The sequence below is a fragment of the Dermacentor albipictus genome, chromosome 2 (genome assembly GCF_038994185.2).
Source record: "Dermacentor albipictus isolate Rhodes 1998 colony chromosome 2, USDA_Dalb.pri_finalv2, whole genome shotgun sequence".
NCBI classification, from domain to species: domain Eukaryota; kingdom Metazoa; phylum Arthropoda; class Arachnida; order Ixodida; family Ixodidae; genus Dermacentor; species Dermacentor albipictus.
In genome coordinates, this window is record NC_091822.1 from 101,433,280 (window position 1) to 101,453,269 (window position 19,990).

At 46.7% G+C, this 19,990-nt stretch overlaps 1 protein-coding gene across 5 annotated transcripts in view; it reads left to right on the forward strand.

Annotated features, from left to right (window-relative positions):
- Positions 1–3,975: 3,975 nt before the first annotated feature.
- LOC135911663 (sodium-dependent high-affinity dicarboxylate transporter 2-like) overlaps positions 3,976–19,990 on the forward strand; it is a 74,270-nt gene continuing 58,255 nt past the window's right edge. For 4 of the 5 annotated variants that reach the window (XM_065443996.1, XM_065444001.1, XM_065443998.1 and 1 more), the window contains exons 1-5: positions 3,976–4,117; positions 6,575–6,762; positions 12,835–12,984; positions 18,032–18,317; positions 19,705–19,753. In XM_065443996.1, the coding sequence (XP_065300068.1) occupies positions 4,015–4,117; positions 6,575–6,762; positions 12,835–12,984; positions 18,032–18,317; positions 19,705–19,753 (776 nt within the window). In that variant the 5' untranslated portion in view covers positions 3,976–4,014. The remainder of the gene's footprint in view (positions 4,118–6,574; positions 6,763–12,834; positions 12,985–18,031; positions 18,318–19,704; positions 19,754–19,990) is intronic. The other variant, XM_065443997.1, reaches the window with a different exon arrangement.

A 19,990-nucleotide genomic window follows, 5' to 3' on the forward strand; every position in this document is an offset into this window, starting at 1 on the left:
CTTTGGGAATAGAGCAGGCAACTAGTGTACTCGCATGTCGAACGCAAATGGTGTGTGTGGGTTCTAGACCGCAGTTCTGGACGCGTAAATGGCAAGTGAACAACTGGTGAGTCCCAAATAGAGCACACACACACACACAGATATATATATATATATATATATATATATATATATATATATATATATATATATATATATAGTAACGGGAAAATCAGACATCCACTCGTTCGTAGTAATTGCGACGCAAGAAACCCATACGGGTTCCTCGAAAAAAAATTCATTTTAGTCCGGGACTGGAGCGCGAGACCACCACCTTTCCGAGGCAGCCGCTCTGCCATCTGAGCTAACCAGGCGGCCAGCAGATGGCAGGGCGAAGTCGAATTGTTCTGCAAGTGGAAGCAAAGTCAACATTTTGACGTAATAGTCCTGCGAAAAGCCGCAAGGTGGAGAGAAGTAATTTCATGGAAAATCAGACATCCACACTTTCGTAGCTATTGCTACAAAGGTATATATATATATATATATATATATATACACACACCGCGTGTATCACTTGCTGCTAATGCTATCTCAAAATATCTCAAAGTGGTAGCATGTGAAGAACACGCGGCGAAAACAGAAAATCCGCACAGCAAGAGCACTCTAACCATCATCCTGAATCATCTGTGGGCTACAGTAATTAAGCGTGCTTTCGTCCATGCTCCTGAGCGCACACAAGCATTGCTGCAGAACTCTCAAGTCTCTCCGCATTTTCTTTAGTGCGCACGGCAGCCGAAGTCGGGGACATGAGGCCTCGATGCGCGCCCGTGCGATACCATTGATCTTTGGAGTGGACGCAGGAGGAACCCTGCGTTCCAAGAATGCGCTTGCAGGGAGAAAGAAGAGAAAGCAGAGAGCTCTCTTCATTGCTTTGAAGATAATTTTTTGAAATCACCTCTTTTCACTTTACCCGGGCATTTGCTCTCAGATTCCCCCTCTTGCTGTTGGAGCTTCGACTCTGATATTCGCACACAATGACGATAGCTCCGTTGTGCGGTACTTTCCCATTCCAGCATTCCTAAACTTGTGGCGCTAAACTTATTTGCTTTTCTTTTTATTGGCTTATTTGTCCTTTCATTATTCTTGTTCTTCGTTGCCGTTGTTGTTTATCACTATAATTTCATTTATAAACTTTATACCCTTACGTTTCATCACTCATCATTGTGAGAATAGCTTTACTTTAGTATAGCTGCTATTGCATTTTTTTAAATGTAGTCGATGCTTTGCCGCTTCTTCAGTGTGTGTACGAGCCATAGGTTGCCAGGACTATAACAAGAAACTAACACGAGGCCGGAAACAAATCACAGATCTAGTAACTTTACATATATGAAAAGCCTGTCGCAGTGCGGAACACGAAGTTTCATTTAATTGATTTAAAATCCTTAAATTTCCAAATTATATAATCGAATGGTTTAGAATTTTTTCACTGACAGAAATTTTTATGGCTGCTTGAAAGTTTTTTTTTTCTTAAAATAGATGTGGAAAGTTGCGTGGGTTTACAGAAGGAACAATCACTTCACCTCTATTGTTGAACTTATTACTAAGCGCTATATATTGGCCTAATTTTACATACACACGTGTATACGCAGTTGACATAGCGTTTTTTTCCTTCAGACATCAGCATGCACACTTTATGTAATCGTTTGCGAAGATACCAGTGCGCTATAGAAAACACTTACAACTTATCGCCAACAAATTTAACTTATTAGCCACACCTTCTATTTCATGGCACCAGAAACTTCTGCCCTAATAGCAAAGTTGAAGTTCTGTTGACGAAATTCTGATGTCGAATACCTGCATTAAACTATTAGCTGCATCGATTTGGTTGGCACCCTCCGTATCGCGCTCATACTGTGGTGAATATGAAGCACTAGAACACTTCTTCCTGTCACGCTGCCGTTTTTCCGCAGTAAGAGAACACTTTAGAAGAAAAATTTCGTAGGGTTGGATTGAATACAACTATTCCCGACATTCTATCTTTGCGAGCCTCTTCTCTGAGACATTGTCAAAGCAGCTGTTGTGAGGTATACACAGGGTTTGTCCGAAAGTTATGTCAGTGATTATAATATAAAGCGACTATACGTCGCAGTCCGCTTGGACCGGTTGGGATTCGTGGAGGGGGAAGTTAGCTGACAAACGCCCAGTACCTCAGTCGTCTGCGACCATCTGGAGAGTAAGGACAGGCTTTTCCATGAAACTCGTTTTCATTTCCCGTTCAAGCCGTAATTCAGAGCTCGTTGGAACAAAGTATTGCCATAAAGATTTGCGTGAAACTTGGCGAGTCTGCACTAGAAACTTTTCATATGATAAAAACGGCCTTTGGTGATAATTGTTTGTCAGAAAGTCAAGTATACCGTTGGCACAAGGCCTTTTTTTTTAGAAGGCTGTGAAGAGGCCAGTGATGAAGCCTGCGCTGGGTGGCGGTCAACGAACATCAACCACAAAAATGTGACGTGTGGGAGAGATCTTTGAACTCAGACCATTGTTTGAGTGTTCCTTTAGTGGCACAGGCAGTAAAAATTTCAAAAATAGTTTTCACGACATCATGACGAATAATTCGCAGATGCAAAATGTGTGTGCGGATTGTGGTCTAAGTCTTCACGGACGACCAAAAATAGCGCCGAGTTGAAATGTGCCAGGAACTTTGGGGCTTGTGTGCAAGTGGCCCCACTTCTTAGACGATGTCATCACATGCGACGAGACTTGGGTGCTTGAGTACGACCCCACAACGAAAAGGGAGTGGCACAGCTCGGTGTTCCCTTGCCTCAAGAGGGCCAGAGTCAAAGTCAAAGGTCGAGACCATGCCCATTGTGTTCTTTTACATCAGGGGGCTCATCCACCATGAGCTTGTACCGCATGGTACAACCGTCAACGCTAAATTCCACGTATAAGTGCTTAAAAGATTCAAGTAAAGGTTCACCGCGCCCTGTCTGACATCAAGGGCAATTGGAAACGCCACGATGACAAAACACCCGCCTTGCTCGTGACCAGCTTGCTGGCCGACTAAAAAGTGCCAACGGTTCTCCAGCCACCCTGTAGCCCTGACGTGGCCCCCCAGTCTTCTTTCCGAGCTTCCAGTTTCCGCGCTTGGAAACTCTAATAAAATGGCTGTGGCTTAGGTAAGGTTAAGCCCAGGATGCGAAGCATACTAGCCTTTATTTTAGTTGTTGAACCACTGTTTAGCTTGGTGAACTGCTGTTGCTTGGCTATATTTGGTTCGGCTAGACGAAGAAACAACTCATGCGTTACTCTGCTTCGCCTTGGACGCCCCGCATTGGACGCGGTGAGCGCCGAGCAACGCAGCGTTCGGCGCGGCAACGAAATGTGCGCCTGAGCAAGCGACGCACGCCTGAGCCTTAGAAACAGCTCGTTTCTAAGGCAACACCGCATTCACTAGAGGCGCTTTTGTACCGCTTTGAAGCATCGTACTCGTGGCTCAGTGGTAGCGTCTCCGTCTCACACTCCGGAGACCCTGGTTCGATTCCCACCCAGCCCATCCTGCAAGAGTTGAGCCAAAGCCACTTCTCCTCTGTCGTGACGTCACGGTGTCACGTGGTATTCAAGGCGACACCACCGCGCCTGAGGAGCTGGGTTGAGCCCTCGTAATATGCTTCGCATAAAAGGACATCACTTTGGGAAAGTTGACAAAGTCAAAGAGGCTTCCAGCAAGGCTCTAAAGGACATGCGGGAGGAGGCATACCGCGACGCCTTCAGTGCCTCGATATCTCGCTGAAAGCGATGTGTCCATGCAGCAGGAGCTTATTTTTATATTTTTTAATGTGTTGTATCGGTCTGATCAATAATATTTTTTTAATCGACTCATTGACATTACTTTTCGGACATACATTGTAATTGAATCAGCGCTACTTCCTTCTTTAGCTCTTAAAATTTATCTGACTTCATTCCTTTACTAATTCAAAATTTCTTAATAGTGACTCTTTTCTGACTCAGATAATACTTTTCTTAAGTCACCTGATGCTTGGCCAATCGCCTCTAGTGGGTGTGAGCCACTCTCGGAGGCAAGCAAGCAAGCAACCAAGCAAACTGCCAAGGGCCGCCATTTCCGGACGTTCCATCGGTGAGTATACAAAACAGCCATTAACAACCGTGTTGGCTGAGTGGTTGTAACCTTCCGCTGCTGAGCACAAGGTCTCGGGTTCCACTCGCGGCCCTCGTGTATGATTCCCGGCCGCGTGGGTCGCAGTCATATATACAAAAAAAACACGATCGGGTACTTCGAATTAGATGCGCGTTAAAGAATCCTAGGTTCACGAAGTCAATCCCGAAATCCCCCGATTAAACGGCGTGTTTCATGGCAGGCGAACATAACTAATTAGCCTCATTATCGCTCCTCGTTGCCTTCTGATTTCCTGTTCTTCCCTCTGCCCTTTACCCGAGTATGGAGCAGGAGGTCCGAGACACGTTCTGCTTGGCTAAGTTCTCTTCCTTCTCTCTCTTGCTCGTTTTATTCTAACCTTTCTTCTCTCTCTTTCTTCATAGCAAACCGTCGAATGTTTTGGGACTTCGAACCCCATAATTTGAATCGATTTAGGAGACAGTCAGTGATTCTTGAAATTCATTTACCCGATGTGTAGTACACGAGGGAAGCAGCACGCACTACCGTTCCTGCCGAGATCGTGTCTCTGTTCTGTAAGATTTTAACAGTACATTTGCTGAAGTTTCGAGGGAAGTCTAAAATGGTATACTGAAACCTCAGTTCGCGGTTGCGGCATGGAAAATTAAAATACTTAGGACTTAATGGAAGCTTTCAGCTACAGGACGCGTTGCGCTAACTGTGAGTGAAGGTGAGACACCGCAAAACACTTTTTCTTGTTTGCATCTTGTGCTTGCTATCAGAGCAGTGCTGGTGTTCAAACAGAAAGAGGATGGTTTGCTGGGTGTATTGGCATTCGACTCCTCATGGAGGCAATGCAAAAAAAAGAAAGATCTAATACGACAGAAAGGAAACCGGACACATCCCTGACTATGAACTATAGAGGAGGTTAATAAATTTTCTCAATCATTTACTCATACATGACTTATTCAAATTTCATATTCAAATTAATTTTCTATTTTAACTAGAATTACCTCAGACATATAGAACACTATACATTTATCCGTATTCACTCAAATTATTCTGCTGATAGTAAGTGCTGTGTCCGTCTTTCTATCTGTCGCACAATCTTTTTTCTTGCGCTGCTTGCCAGCCGAAAGAATCACCCAGAATACTAGTGAAAAGAATGAGTTGAATAAACAGGACCGTTTATTAGGTGAACATAGGGTAATGTATACTCCGGCGTGCCACCATTATGGAATACTTATTGGTTCGCTGACGACCACAGTGGCAATGTGTTGATTTCAATATGGGCATATTCCAGGCTTAGATTCTCATTTAATAATTGCTGTCTTTCTTACTACGATCCAATCCTTAAGTGACTGTACCGATGGTTCGAAATTGTGCGAGGACAAATGTGCTGAATACAGTCTAAAGGAATTAGGGGTTCATGAGTTTATGAGGAATCGACCCGGGGTATATATTGTTCGATAAAGTAGGATTGGTGGAGAGGGAGTGGACAGGCAACGGCGCACCTCCAGTGGTACTATACACGACACATATAAAACGTCGCTTCTGACAGCGTCTGCGTTACGTTTAATTATGCGCCAATGACCTCGCTTTATATCGAAGGCGGCGCATCGCAGCAACAGACAGGCGATAAGCACGTGCAAACAACACATCGCGCGAACATGTTTCGAGTGTACCATCATATAGGGAATCTATCAAACCGAGCTTCAATGTCATTAGGCACGATTCAAGTGCTTCTATTCCTTCTTTCGTTCACTACGGTGGAGAAGGTGGGCACGGTGTTTCGGCCGCAGCACATGTCGCAGGTTCCTTTCGTAACCGTGGCACCCGCATTCCTATAGGAGTGTGGAATTCATAGACGCTCGGTGTGCTAGCGCTGTTGGATGTACGCCCAGTCACAAAAGCTTCCGAACCACGGGATCTCAGAAAACATTCAATTTTCGAGCATCCTGTAGCAGTCAGTAAAACTGTGTAGGACGATGTTAGCATATTCTAGTCGATACCCGAAATGCAAGTACCAGGCTGCGTTATGATGTTGCGGTGATATTAGGCTTTTTTCTCAGATTTCATGGCCCGTAATATTTTGTTGCCGGTCGCACGTTATAGAACTGCAGTTGGTCTTTAACTACATGGTTTTTCATAGTAAGTGCTTTATCTTCCAGTTTGAAGTCCATTTTCTTTTCAAGGAAAAGAGGCTATCCTGGCAAAATGCCTTGTGTCTGACTGGGCCTCCGTTACCTGTACGTAATTAGCCCAGCACAGAAACGTCTACGTTAAACACAGTATACACTATGAATTTTTAAATGCAGCAAAACAGTAAGAGCAGTGCTGTATATGTGATACGCACACCAAAGAAAAATGAAGCAAATTATTGGACAACTCTATGCCCCCGCCACTCAATCAGTCAGTTATCCTATAAATAAATGAAAATACTATTTCCGTTTGCTTCAGTATCGCTGCCGTCTTCAGGGCCGAAAGGAAGGATGTCGATGCAAGCGGACAGCTCGCAGCAGCCCGCCGTGGTCGTGGTGGCCCGCGAGAACGAGCCGGGCCAGGGCGGCGTGTGGAACACGCAGCGTATGCTGCTGGGCTACGTGTCCCCTTTCATGCTCGCCCCGTTGCTCGTACTCAGGACGGAGGTGAGAGCCGGCGGCGCAGCGCCACTGTTGTCCTCGCAGAAGGGCTCGGCTAATACGCGTTAGCATCACACCGGAAATCTTCAAGGAAAAAAATTGAACCTCTCGTGCGTGGTATCATTTATAGCAATCGTTGAACGTCGTTCTATAGCTTAACACTGCCGTCGCAGACTGAACAGAACGCGTCCTCTCTGACAACGAAGACATTTTAACACTGACTTTTTAACAAGGGCGATACGGCGCTAATGTGTCTGCTCGTAGCGAGAATACGGCAGGGCGCCGAGCATTTAGAATCACCGGCAGACACGCCGATTTGACTATACTTCGTCCATGTCGGCTCCACGAGACCTTGACGGAATTCGGTGTTAGCCTTGTTGAAGCTAATGCATTCGCAGAATGTCTGTATGACAACAGTTTTTCTTGTTTGGCCTAAAATTTCTATGAATAGATTTATTTTTATTGATTCAGTTTAATTTGCTTAGCATCGGTTGGACATAAAGTAGGCTGCAGAACTCTAATTGTCAGTAAAGGTGAATAAAATTAACATACAGTTTTCGCATTCATACAGTGACAGAGAAAAATGGTTGTTAAGAATACAAAAAAACATTCTTACGCTTGGTGAATGTTTCCAATAAACATGCTCGTAATCTAGATTTGGTGACACACATATTAAGAAAAGTAGTAATATAATGGTGCTTTAAAAATTACTCTGTCAAATTAATGTCGTGGATGTAGAGCATTTATCATGCTATAAGTAAGTGCTGTCAGATTAACCACTTACGCTATAGAACCAGATACAGCAACATAAGCAACCGCAGTACCCTTTATCGACGAACATATTCCAAATTACAGAAACATCTATGAACTGCATGCTATACACCTGGAAACTCAACAATAACAGATATGCAAAACACTGGAAGCAGACTTTAAACGCGATTACGTTGTCCTACAAAAGATGATCAGCCTCTCACTAATGGTGACATTGAGCCGAGGTGAGGCTTAAAGGAAGAGTTAAAGGAAATGGTGACAGACTTCTAGAGCGGTGTCTGCCATATTGTGTGGGTCAAACGAGATGTGCGAGGAAGCGCGCTTACAGAATTTTGTATATTCGGGGTGGGCTTTTTTTTTTACCACTCGACTAGTCACTGCATTCTTTTTAAGGCCACTGCGCAACGAGCCGCTTAATGCTTTCACGTTAAAGAGAGAACACAATCGGTAGCAAAGCCATCATCGTTTCTGCATCTAGATGCAATTATTTTAAAAAATTTGTCAATGATTTCAATCTCAATCAGAAAAACCTCTTCGTGGCCAGCGTGTACAGCCCGCCTCGCGACCAGCTACCGGACTTCGATCTCTTTGTACGAGAAATCAGGAAATGCACGAATGGACACCAATTCGTCATAGTGTGAGACTTCAACGCCTCGCGCATGGAATGGGGCTATCATACCGCCACAAAGAAGGGTGCTAGAGTGCACGATGCTGCCCGTCAACACAAACTGACCCTCTAGAATGATCCTCTCCACACCACGAGAATTGGAAACAGCGTCTCCAGGGACACAAACACCGATCTTACCTTTACTGCGGACGTCCACTGGGCAGAGTGGAGTCGACTCCAGGAAACATTAGGTAGCGATCACCATATCCTTCAATTAGATGTGGCACACACCCGTAAGCATACCAAGACCGGACTTGCACGGCTAACCGAATGAAAATCCTTTAGGGACAAGTTAGATTCAGGAGCAAGCATAACTGACATTGACGACTGGCTCAAAATTGTATTAGACACTGCAGAACGTCACACCAAGATCATACAACTCGATGCCGATGCACCCGTGGCCGACGCGCACCTCCTCCATCTCTGGGAGGCCAGAAGTGGCCTCCTGAAGATATCGAAGCGACAAAAGCTTAACAGAAAGCTAAAGACACGCATCGCTGTTCTTACCAAGCAGGCTCAAGACATATACGGACCGCCTCGTTAGGCAGAACTGGCATGCTTTCTGTGACAAGCTACAGGGTACTCTGAGCATGAAGAAGACCTGGCACCTCCTACGCGCACTCCTGGTCACTGAACCCACCAAAACGAAACAGAAGCAACATCTGCACTGTCTTATCCACAACCACGCCGGATCAGATGGATACCTCCTGAGAGAACTACAAAAGAAACTATGCGGAGACGCACCCTCTACCATGTCAACTCGCAGCACAGAATACTCTGGAAAACCGAATCCAGAACTCGACCGACCCTTTACGCAGGCTGCAATCCACGTAGCCCTATCCAAGCTGACTAGAAATACTAGCCCTTGTAAAGACCGGATCGTTAACAAACACCTACGCAACCAACCGAAGCAGGCCACCGAGGCTCTCTTTCGTTACTCCGTTACGAGTGCTGGGAGAAAGGAGAACTGCCTGCTGTGTGGAAACACTCGGACATCATCATGATCCTCAAACCCAACAAACCTCTCAGCTTGAAGAACCTATGCCCAATCTCCCTCACCTCGTGCGCGGCAAAGCTTTTCGAACATATGGTGCACGACCGCATTACCCAGTACCTGGAAGACAACGGCCACCTGCCAGACACCATGTTCGGCTTCAGGCAGCACTTCTCAACGCAGGACGTACACTCACAACTAAAAGAAGGCCTTCTAGATCACCTAAACAATCGAAGCAAACACTCCATAGTGGCAGTAGACGTCAAGGGAGCCTTGATAACGTCAGCCACGACAGGATCCTCAACAATATCGAAGGCACCGGCTGCGGCACTAGGTCCTACGCATACGTCAGAAATATTCTGATGGACCGCGCGGCAAGAGTCGGAATCTGCAACATCCGCAATGAAAGCTTCGTACTTCCTAACAGAGCCACACCGCAAGGGTCGGTCATTTCACCGCTACTCTTTAAATTAGCTACGATCAAGCCACCCGAATCTTCGAGACCATACCAGATCTGCGTCACGCGATGTATGCTGGTGACATCACGCTCTGGACCAGAGCTATGAACGTTGGAAGGCAGGAAAGTAGCTTACAAGAAGCCGTCGACACCATCGAAAGGTATCTCCGAAACCGCAGCAGCGCCCCAGTGAAGTCTGAGTACTTCGTACTGAAAGCACGAAAGAGAGGCGGGCCACCCAACTACGAAGAGCCCGGCCCCAGCGTCATCCTCAACGGGACAACCATCCCGAAAGTTGCCACCATGCGAATACTTGGACTCCACATCCACAAAGACGAAACTGGAGCGGCCAGCCTACCGAGACTATAACGTACCCTTTCGGAACTCACATGCCTCGTCCAGAAGATGTCAAGCCAAAAAAGCGGGCTCAAGGAGCAAGACACGCTAAGAATAGTACAAGCACTGCTCACCAGCCGCATCACATACGGCACGCCGTACCTGGCTTTGAAGATCGCTGAAATAGAAAAGCTCAACATCACAATAAGGAAAGCAATCAAAGTTGCCCTGGGACTCCCCGCCATGGCCTCTACTTCATGTCTGGTTAAGATGGGCGTCCGCAACATGTGGCAAGAGCTCACCGAAGCGCACAAGAACAGCCAGCTGGAACGACTCAAGCTCACACCCACAGGGAGATCAGTACTCCGACACCTGAACTACAGCGAGACGTATGTCGCAGACACGGACAAACACGAGCGAATCCCACCGGACGTTCGAGAGTGCATTTACATCGCACGTGTCCCGCGCAGCATGCATTCCATATACCAGAAGAGGCTAGAGGCTAGAGCCACTGGCTAGCCTCTAGAGGCTAGAGCCAATGCGATCAGGCTAGAGCCAATGCGATCAAACGAAGTTTCAAACACGACCCGAATGCCCGCTACACCGACGCTGCCAAGTATCCGCATCGAGACGCGTACGCTCTCAGCGTCGTAGACTCCCGAGGCTGCCAGCTGGCATCGGCAACCATCAAGGCACGCAACCCGGAAATGGCTGAAGAAGCGGCGATCGCTCTCGCCACCACCACATGCACAGACACAGCGGTTATATTCACCGACTCTCAGGCCACCTGTAAAACTTCTTGAGGGGCCGCATCTCGGCCGATGCACTCAAGATACTAAAAAATTGGAGGACGCTTAAGCTTCGCCTTCAAGAGTGGAACGCGACAGCGTTTCCGTCGACCCGCCAAGGGGTGCCAGACAATGGGCTACAGGGCAGCCATCACTTACGAGGCGCCCAGCATCGGACGCGGTGAGCGTCGAGCCATATGGTCGAGCAACGCAGCGTTCGGCGCAGCAACGAAACGTGCGCCTGAGCAAACGGAGCGAACCAAAGAACTCAGTATCCCGGAGGGGGAAATGATGCACGCCAGCCAAACGTCGTGATCGGCACGGGAAGAGAGATAGACAGATAGTGATCTGAAGAAAGGAAGGACGCTTGATTCTGCAGAAGGAGCAAGGTGAAGCGTTGTCAGGGGAGAGAGTCCGAGCCGCGACAGCTCCAATGCGCGCGTGGCGCGCCATCTGTCGGGGCAGCGCCGTACATGGAGAGGAGGGGGTCTTCTGTGTTTGCCGCAAGATGGCTCTGCGTGTGCGGAAAGCGCAGAAGAAATGCAGCGAAACGCACTTCGCTACTCGTGCAATTGCGACTTCTGTAAGTTACATGTTCATAATTACCGATATGCACCGCAGTATAACTTTCCACGGCTCGTTTCGAAGGCAACATCGCATTCACTAGAGGCGCGTTTGTACCTCTTGGAAGCATCGAACTCGAGGCTGAGTGGTAGCGTCTCCGTCTCACACTCCGGAGACCCTGGTTCGATTTCCACCCAGCCCATCTTGGAAGTTGCTTTTTATTTATGGAGTGCCTGCCGTGATGATTTATCGCTCACGGTCAACGCCGCGGACGCCGACGCCGACACCAACGCTGACGACACCGGCTTTTCTGCGACACGAGCTCCTTAACGCTATCGCGTTAAAAGACGAAGCACTCCGCTCCCATACACCTGCGTTACGATGGTACCCGGACACGAGGGACTAGAGGGGAACGATGCGGCCCACGCCGCTGCCCGCGAGTACGTCAGCCGGGCTCCCCTCTCCCCACGAGCTCTCCGACCCACGACAGAAACGGCGGAAGCCGTACCCACCAACTATTCGGTCATATTGCAACATTATAGGCTCGAGCATTGAGTGTACCCTCCGCCGCACCCTAAACTCGGCAGAGAAGAAAGCCTGATCCTTAGACACCTGCCGAGTAATACCTACACTCACGGAACGATGATGCATCGCCTCTACCCGACGCTCCACGGCTACCTCTGCCCACTCTGCAACATACCCGACACTCTGGCACACTTGCTCCTGGAATGCCCATGGCAGGAAGGCAGCGAAATGCAACCATAAACGGACGCAAAACGAGCACAAGAAGCAAACCACCTATTCGAAACGTGGGAGGCCAAGTTAACCCTTGGGGACCTAAAAGACCAACGACAACTCGTCGCCAGGGCCAAGAGGGCAGTCGAAGCCAGAGGGTTCCTGGAATAAGGAGCCTTCCCACCTTATGGTAATACCCGGCCACGCTCGGGACACTGTTTCGTATAATAAACGTTTCTTTCTCTCTCTCTCTGCCAATGATTATGTGAGCATGACAATACCAAGGATCACAGTGTGTGAAAGATGCACCGGGACGAACCCGAAGTGCAACTGTTATGAGAGAGAGCAAACTGTAAAGAAAAGAGCGCACGAGCGTAGGTACGCAACTGTTATGACAATTTCGTAACTGCTGAAGTCACCGTAATACTTAAAATCGTGTTTAAGCTCAACGTAAACGAAACTCTGGCTTGTTGAAAAATACAAAAACCATGCTCTTTGTATTTCTTTGCTCTGATTTTAGTCTATATCACATGACTTTCAGCTGTCATTATTATGGAAGCACCAACCACGATATGTAGCTTCTATCATTTCTTCCTTTCTTTTGTCAGTGCACAGCACAGTTAGAAATTATTCGGGAGAGTGAAGATGCTCGATAGTGAAACGCAAGTGTGAGGCGGTTTCTCTTGTCTATTGATACGTGTTATTGAATTCGTTGGTTGTCCACTTCTGTCCAGTGGACACATGTGACCTGTCTGCCTCTGCGCAGATTTCCAAGTGCATCTACATGGTGCTGCTCATGTCCATGATGTGGCTCTCCATGGTTCTACCTCAAGCGGCCACGGCCTTACTGCCACTACTGGTGATTCCTGTGATGGGAATAGCACGGTCGAAGGATGTCGCCGCCCTGTACTACAACGTAAGCACTTAAAGAAACTCACGTGACTATCTTGGCTTTCTAAATTAAATAGAGGAGAAGGGGGGGGGGGGGTAGGGGAGGTTGACGTCGCGACTACTGCAGCGTGCATGGATTATGAGGGACGCGGTAGTGGACGGTCCCGGAATAGTGTTGACCATCTCGGGTTCTTTATCGTGTTCTCAAAAGTTGGCCGCGAGTGTCTTTGCAATTCTGTCGCTATCAGATTTTCCTCGCCACGATCATGAATCGAACCCATGTCCTCATTCTCAGCAGAGCAATGTCATGGCCTCTGAACTACCACGGCATAGTGTTGTCTTTCTGAAATGTTTGAACGTGCATTACAATACTTTAACAAGAAAGTGTTCTATACCGGGCTATACCGATCACATTTCCCGTGTACGTACGCCACGCGATCATGATCACGCAAATTTTCTGCCGTTCCTGATCGCGATATTCTGCAGGTTGTTGCCTTTCCAGTTGTTATCAAATTGCACCATATAAACATTTGAAAGGTTCTTTTAATAAAGGAGTTGCGCTCTTGACGTACATTTGCCGCACTGAGAATAGGCAGGTATAATTCCTTTTATTACTGGGTAATTTTGCAGAAAACAAGCCTGGTAGCTTGGACATCAATAAAAGCAATAAGAAAGGTAGTGCTCGGAAACATCTTTTGGGGTCTCACTCAGTCGGCACCTACAAGCGACGGCGTTCCTGGTGCATCAGAAAATGACATTGAAGAGAAAGCAATCAAAACACTGAGTGCACTAAATACGTGGGCAAACTCAAATTGTTTGAAGATTAATTCTAAAAAGACAAAAATAATATTGTACTTTCCAAAAGGAAAGATAATTTCTAGGCCATTGAACGTGTTCTTAAACTCTGATGCTGTTGAAATTGTAGATTCTGTTAAAATCCTTGGTGTTATATTTTCAAAGCATTTGACTTGGAATGATCATGTTGACTATATGAGATCAAAAGTGTCTTCAGCTGTCGGTGTCATGTTGCGGCTGCGCGGTATTCTTCCTTTGAAAATTAGGCTATTGCTATACAACTCATTAGTTCTTTCTCTTTTGCAATATTGTTGTACCGTTTGGGGCACTACGGGTGTCACAAATTTATCCAAGCTTCACCTTCTTCAAAAAAGAGCTGTAAGATGTATTGCTGGTGTTCCTTATTGTTCCCCCACATATGACTTGTTTTTAAAGTATGAAATCCTGCCAATCTATAGTTTATACAATTATAGACTTTTAATGATCTATAAACGCTCTTCACATAGTGATGAACATTACATTAGTTATCTGGCAAAACTTGAGAAAAACACGCATATCCTGCAGACTAGACATAAAGAAATTTGGTTAGTGCCGACGCCTAGGGCATATTATACAGAGCAGTCTCTTTCTTATACTGTCCCAGTATTATTAAATAAATTAAACAAAGAATTGTTTGACCCCTTTCAGCATTCGAGTGATGTTATTAAGCGATTTTTTCTTAGCAAGATTACGTAATGTTGCACTCAGTTTAAACCTATACCTGTTATTATTCTTCTTTTTTTTTTCGTTTCCCTATGAGCACTTATTTGTTTTTCTAATACCTATGTTTGTGCTGCGATTCATAGCGCTGTTTTTACAAAGTGTTTTGTTATTTTGTTTCAGTGTTTATTTGGAAAATTGAAAATCTCTGTCTGTACTGTACTGCCAAGTTGATAAAGGGGGCAGGACCTCTGTCAAGCTTACGAGCTTTTAGTCCTGTCTCCTTCTCTGTACAAGAGAAAAATAAAGACTGAATTGAATTGAATTGAAATACCTGGTGTTTGTGAGAAGGTGACTGTGGGAAATCGTCACCGCTTTGTAGAGCAACAACCACCCCGTTTTAAAATGGCCGCTCACAGCATCCATCCAACCATCCATTTTCGCCATTCCTCTCAGCTTTTAACTTGTGCACGGGGACGCCCGTACGAGGCCGCCGTACCTCTAACGACATCGTTTCGCTATACACAGGTCCTCACAGTGGCATCGGATATTCCTGCACTATTACACCTCGCAGCATCCAGGATGCTGTTTATGCTGCTCTGTAGCACATACCTCAAGTGCTTGCTATCACTGTCATCGCTTTGCCTTGGAGCAAACCTGTAGTCGATGAAATGTATTCATAGACTCGTGTTTATGTACTGGTTGATGACCTTAACGGACAACGTCTAAGAGTATAAGGTTAATGGTTGAAATACAGAAGACGAAAATAATGTTCAGCAGCCTGGCAAGTGAACAAGGATTCATGGTCGCCAGTCAGCCTCTAGAGACCGTGCAGGGGTACGTTTGTCTAGGTCATTAACTCACAGGGACCCTAAGCTTGATAAGAGAATTTGGAGAAGAATAAAAAGGGGTTAGAGCACATATGACAGGTAATACCAAAGCCTGATTCCATTGAAGCTTATCACTGTCATTGAAAAGGAAAGCGTACAATCATTGCATTATACCGGTGGTAACATATGGGTTGCGAATTGGAGGTTAACAAAGAAGCTCGAGAACAAGTTATGTATCGCGCAAAGAGCGATCGAAAGAAAAAGGTTGGTAATTTTAACATACAGGAAGAGAGCCGCGTGGATCTTAGCGCAAACGGTGTTAGCCCGTATTCTAGTTGACAATGGGGGGAAAATGGAGCTCGGCGGGACATGTAATGCGTAGGGTAGATAACGAGTGGACCATTAGAGTTACAGAATTGGCTCCAAGGGAAGGGAAGCGCAGCTGAGAATGCAGAGGATTAGGCGGGATGTTAAATTAAGTAAATTTCCTGGTGCAAGTTCGAATGACCTCGCGCAGGACAGGGGTAATTCGAGGTCACTGGGAGAGGCCTACGTCCTGCTGTGCACATAAAATAGGCTGATCCTGCTCCTTCTTATGATAATAATGATGATTTATGATTATGCGACAAAAATGCCCGTTTATTCTTAGAATTCGCGTTTCACCTTCGTGTTATACAGCCAGTTCCTCTCGAAAGAGGGATCAACCAGTCTCTTCTGTGCAACGCATGTTTCATTTTACTTCTTATTAGGACGCACTTAACGCTTCAGCATCAGTCCCGTATAATATACATTGTATGGTATCAGAAAGATGCCGGTTCATTGAATGATCAAGGAGACCCTCCACGAACTGGGTAACGACATTATGCGCTGTCAGTTATTCAGTTGTACTTTTATGGGCAATCAAGCCAATGTTTCAACGTAATACAACATTTGCACTAATACTTGCACCCAGCAATAATACTTCGTGATAAAACGCAAGGAACAATCACGAGCGCACTTAAGTAGGTACAAGCAATAGCTCTTATACACAAACTCTAAGCAAACGTAATATCGCAATCGTTCTCACTCGTGACATCTCACCGTCGTTCTCAAATCAGGAACAAAAATGTCCCTGGCACATTAAAGGGACCTTAACGATTTTGGCGATATTGTACAAACCTGCCGAGTCATTCGGGCTGGTCCTTTTGACCATTACGTGACGCATTCAGGCGCTCCGCGTAATGCGTGTATTTTATTATTAGGTTTTAAAATTGTACATTGGTGCCGATCGCAGCTCGCCACTCGCCTGAGTGTTCAGCCGCCCTTGACCAAGCGACACGAGGTGACCATATGACGCCAGTGGGGCGAGGTATCCGATTGGCTGCCTAGGGCACGTTGTCAATAACTTTTGCCGCTTTATGGTAAGAAATGTTCTTCGTAACGGTTGGCAGGTTAGTTTATTTGTTTCTACAAAAAAAGAGAGTAACAGTAAGAGAATGTACGAGGACAATTTATCACTACGCTCAAGTACTTCTGCGCATACCAGGTGTCGTCCGCTTGTGTTACAGCGTGCTCCGTTTTGACGAGAGCGCCGCAGTCTGTGTTAGTCTCGGTCTGTCTTTCTGCGAGCACCATGGTTCGCCCTTGTGCTGTGGGCCGCAAACGTAGCGATCGGCGACGTGTCAAGCTGCGACATTGTGTCCCTCTGCAAGGCAAATCATTGAGCGAAGTGGCTGCAGCGCTGGTTGTCGATAGCCGATGGGCATCAGCATCCACGGCTTTGCGGCCGTCACTTCACGCCAAATGGTAACTAGCACACTAGTGTTTCGCATCTTCGGCATCCGGGTAAACGCAAGCGGACTGGGCATGGGCGCTTTACGGCATAAGTGGAGGTGCAAATGTGAGCGGTCTGCTCAGTGCAGCCACCTGGTGGCACTGAACCAATAGAGCAGTAACCAAGTGTATTCTACTTTACTGCTGGTGTAAAGTTTTTACGGGCGTACAATAGTGAACACGTTGTTTTTTCAATATGTTTAAAATGTTTCGCACTTGGTTAAAGCAATATTAGCTCTTTGTCTGCCGGGTTAAGCTCTTCGCTACCAGGTGGCTGGACCGTGCAGACCGATCAGGCCGCCCACTCGCGTCTACTCTAAAGCTCCTTCATCACAGTGACAGTAGTACAGAAGAGCTTTAGTTTATGCCTCCACCTATCCGTCGGAACGCCCAGGTCACCTATTGTTACCGGAATACTGGACACGCTCCGAGCTCCGACAGAATGCTCGCAACCCACGCTGCTTCGATAGTTCTCGCTTGGGAATGACTGCCAGGCGACTGGCGAAGAGGTTGGAGAGGCTTCACGCGCTGGCTCAAAGTCAACCGGAAGTAGACAACACGACGTCCGATCATGACGCAGAGCCAGTGAAGGAGGAGCTTAGACCCGATCGCTCGGCGAACGATTTCAGGAGGAAAAAGCATGGCTGTGGAGGAGGGTAATTTGTACTCGTACGTAGCTCTCTTAATGCGAGACTATTCATACAAACTGCGGTGCGAATGTTTTGTTGTAGCTGTGCCCTACACGTCCACAAAATTTGGCCGAAGCGTTTCACGAACGCTTTAAAGCCATGACGGCTGCTGCATACTTAAAATACAGGTTCCTTATTAAACAACGGTTGATTTACCTCGTCCTCGCATCACTCTCCGCACTGTCGAATCAACCTGTCTGTCATGCTTGAACATTCGTTGTGCTCTTCATTTTGTCACGCGCTTCAGGACGCCGTGCTGTCCCTGATCTGCAGCGCGGCATTCGCCGTCACCCTCGACCGGAGCCGTCTGCTCCGGCGGGTCGCTCTCATGCTTCTGGCAAACGCCGGCCTCGTGTACCGGCCCACCACCCTGGCAACACTGGTGTGCACGTCGAGCGTGGCGCTGGCCGCCCTGGCGAGACCCACGCTCGCCGTCACCATCATGTCGGCCGCTGCGCGCGCGCTCGTGCTGGAGCTGCAGAGGTCGTCGGTGCTGAAGTACTCCAGGCCCTTGCTGCCGCCCATGCCCGGAGGTGAGCGCCATTCTTTTTTTTTTTTTTCGTCTTTCGAGGAAACGTAGCGCAGCCCACGAGCGCAAGTGTTTCCGCAGGAAGCAGTATAAATAAAGACAGCACGCAGATACTTCAGAGTATAGAAGATACCTCTCCGGACGGGCCAATACGGATGATAGCCTATATTTGAGGCATACTTATTTCGAATGATGAAATGCGATATAGAATATAGAAGGTCCTTCATCGTAACGATATTCAGGCAGCTAATAACAATGATGACGATGAATATAATGGCATCATTAGGACTAAAAATGAATGAACAAACAATAAAACATACTTCAGCAATTTTCTTTCCACAGTACATCGGTTTCGATACTATACAGCTCATCGCCCTCCCCCTTCCCCCTTTACATTTTTGCACCTTTATGCTTTCTGTTGGCTGCTATGAACAAACCACGACAACACTACGGGATTTCTTCGCACGCACAGCCTGCTGGCGTCTTTGTTGTCACTTCGCTTGCATGGCACTATCTGCTGTTGCCAGATACACTATGGGCACTGAAATTGTGCAACGAGCTTTGTTAACTCCAGTCCGCTCATAATCAATGTTTTCCTCTAGGACTACCGCGTATTGGTGGAAACTTGCTGCGTATCAAAGGATCTAGAAGGAAAGCTAAGCATGGCGCAACCAGCGATGCAGCTGAAGCAATAGGTACTCGTAACGCTTAGCGAGAAAGAATACAATGTGGATTTGCGACAAAACGCGGGTAGCTGGTATTCAAGTCCGGAATTAGAGAACGTAGCTTAGTGCGGCATGCTATGTAACTCGCAAAAAATATAAGTGGTAGTTTAATGCAGTAACAAAATTTAGAGTCACGGGTAGGGAAACGCGCGGAAACGTTGGAAAGCATCAGCTGTGTAGTCGTGAAATTAGTACACGTTCTGGAGTAGGATAATTCCGCTGGCACAGGACACGTATAACGTGAGGTCACTTAGACAAGTATTTACTCTGCACTGTGCTAATATGAACTGATGGTGTTAATTAAACGAGCGTTACCGGAACTCACTCGCAATACAAATGGCACATTTCAAGCTCACACGTGGTATAACTATGTATTCATGAAATGCTGGAACATCGGGATACGTCTTAAAAAGACGTGCCATAATAAAGCTAACAGTTTTGAGTCAGGACACACATATTAAAACGAAGGGAGTTCCCTTCTCATAAATATGTAACCGAAGGAGAACGACGAATGAGGCTGTTCACGTGGAGCATTCTTAGTGACTTATTTGAGGCTGCTCGTTTGCATCCTGCACTGTTGCGAGAGCCACTTGAACGCAGCACAGCTTTCAGCCCTTTGCTTAGCACCAATTGGAGTCATTTTGTTTATTTTCTTCTCTCTTCCAGAGGACGCCAAAGCAGAAAAGGAAGACCCAGAAATGAGGTTGCAAATCGCGTAAGTACTGATATTTACAGTACTTGAGTTCTGATACTTGAGTACTTGATACTTGAGTACTGATACTTGAGTTCGTAGTCGTGTTGTTGCTGCTTGGAGACGCATACCCCGAAATTTTCTCGTCACTGACGTTCCCACAAATGGAGCGGAATGGTGGCTTTTCCATGTGAGGGTCGTTGCGAGCTGATAACTTGCAGGTGAACATGCTCATCGAAGCACCGAAGTACTCCGGGGTCC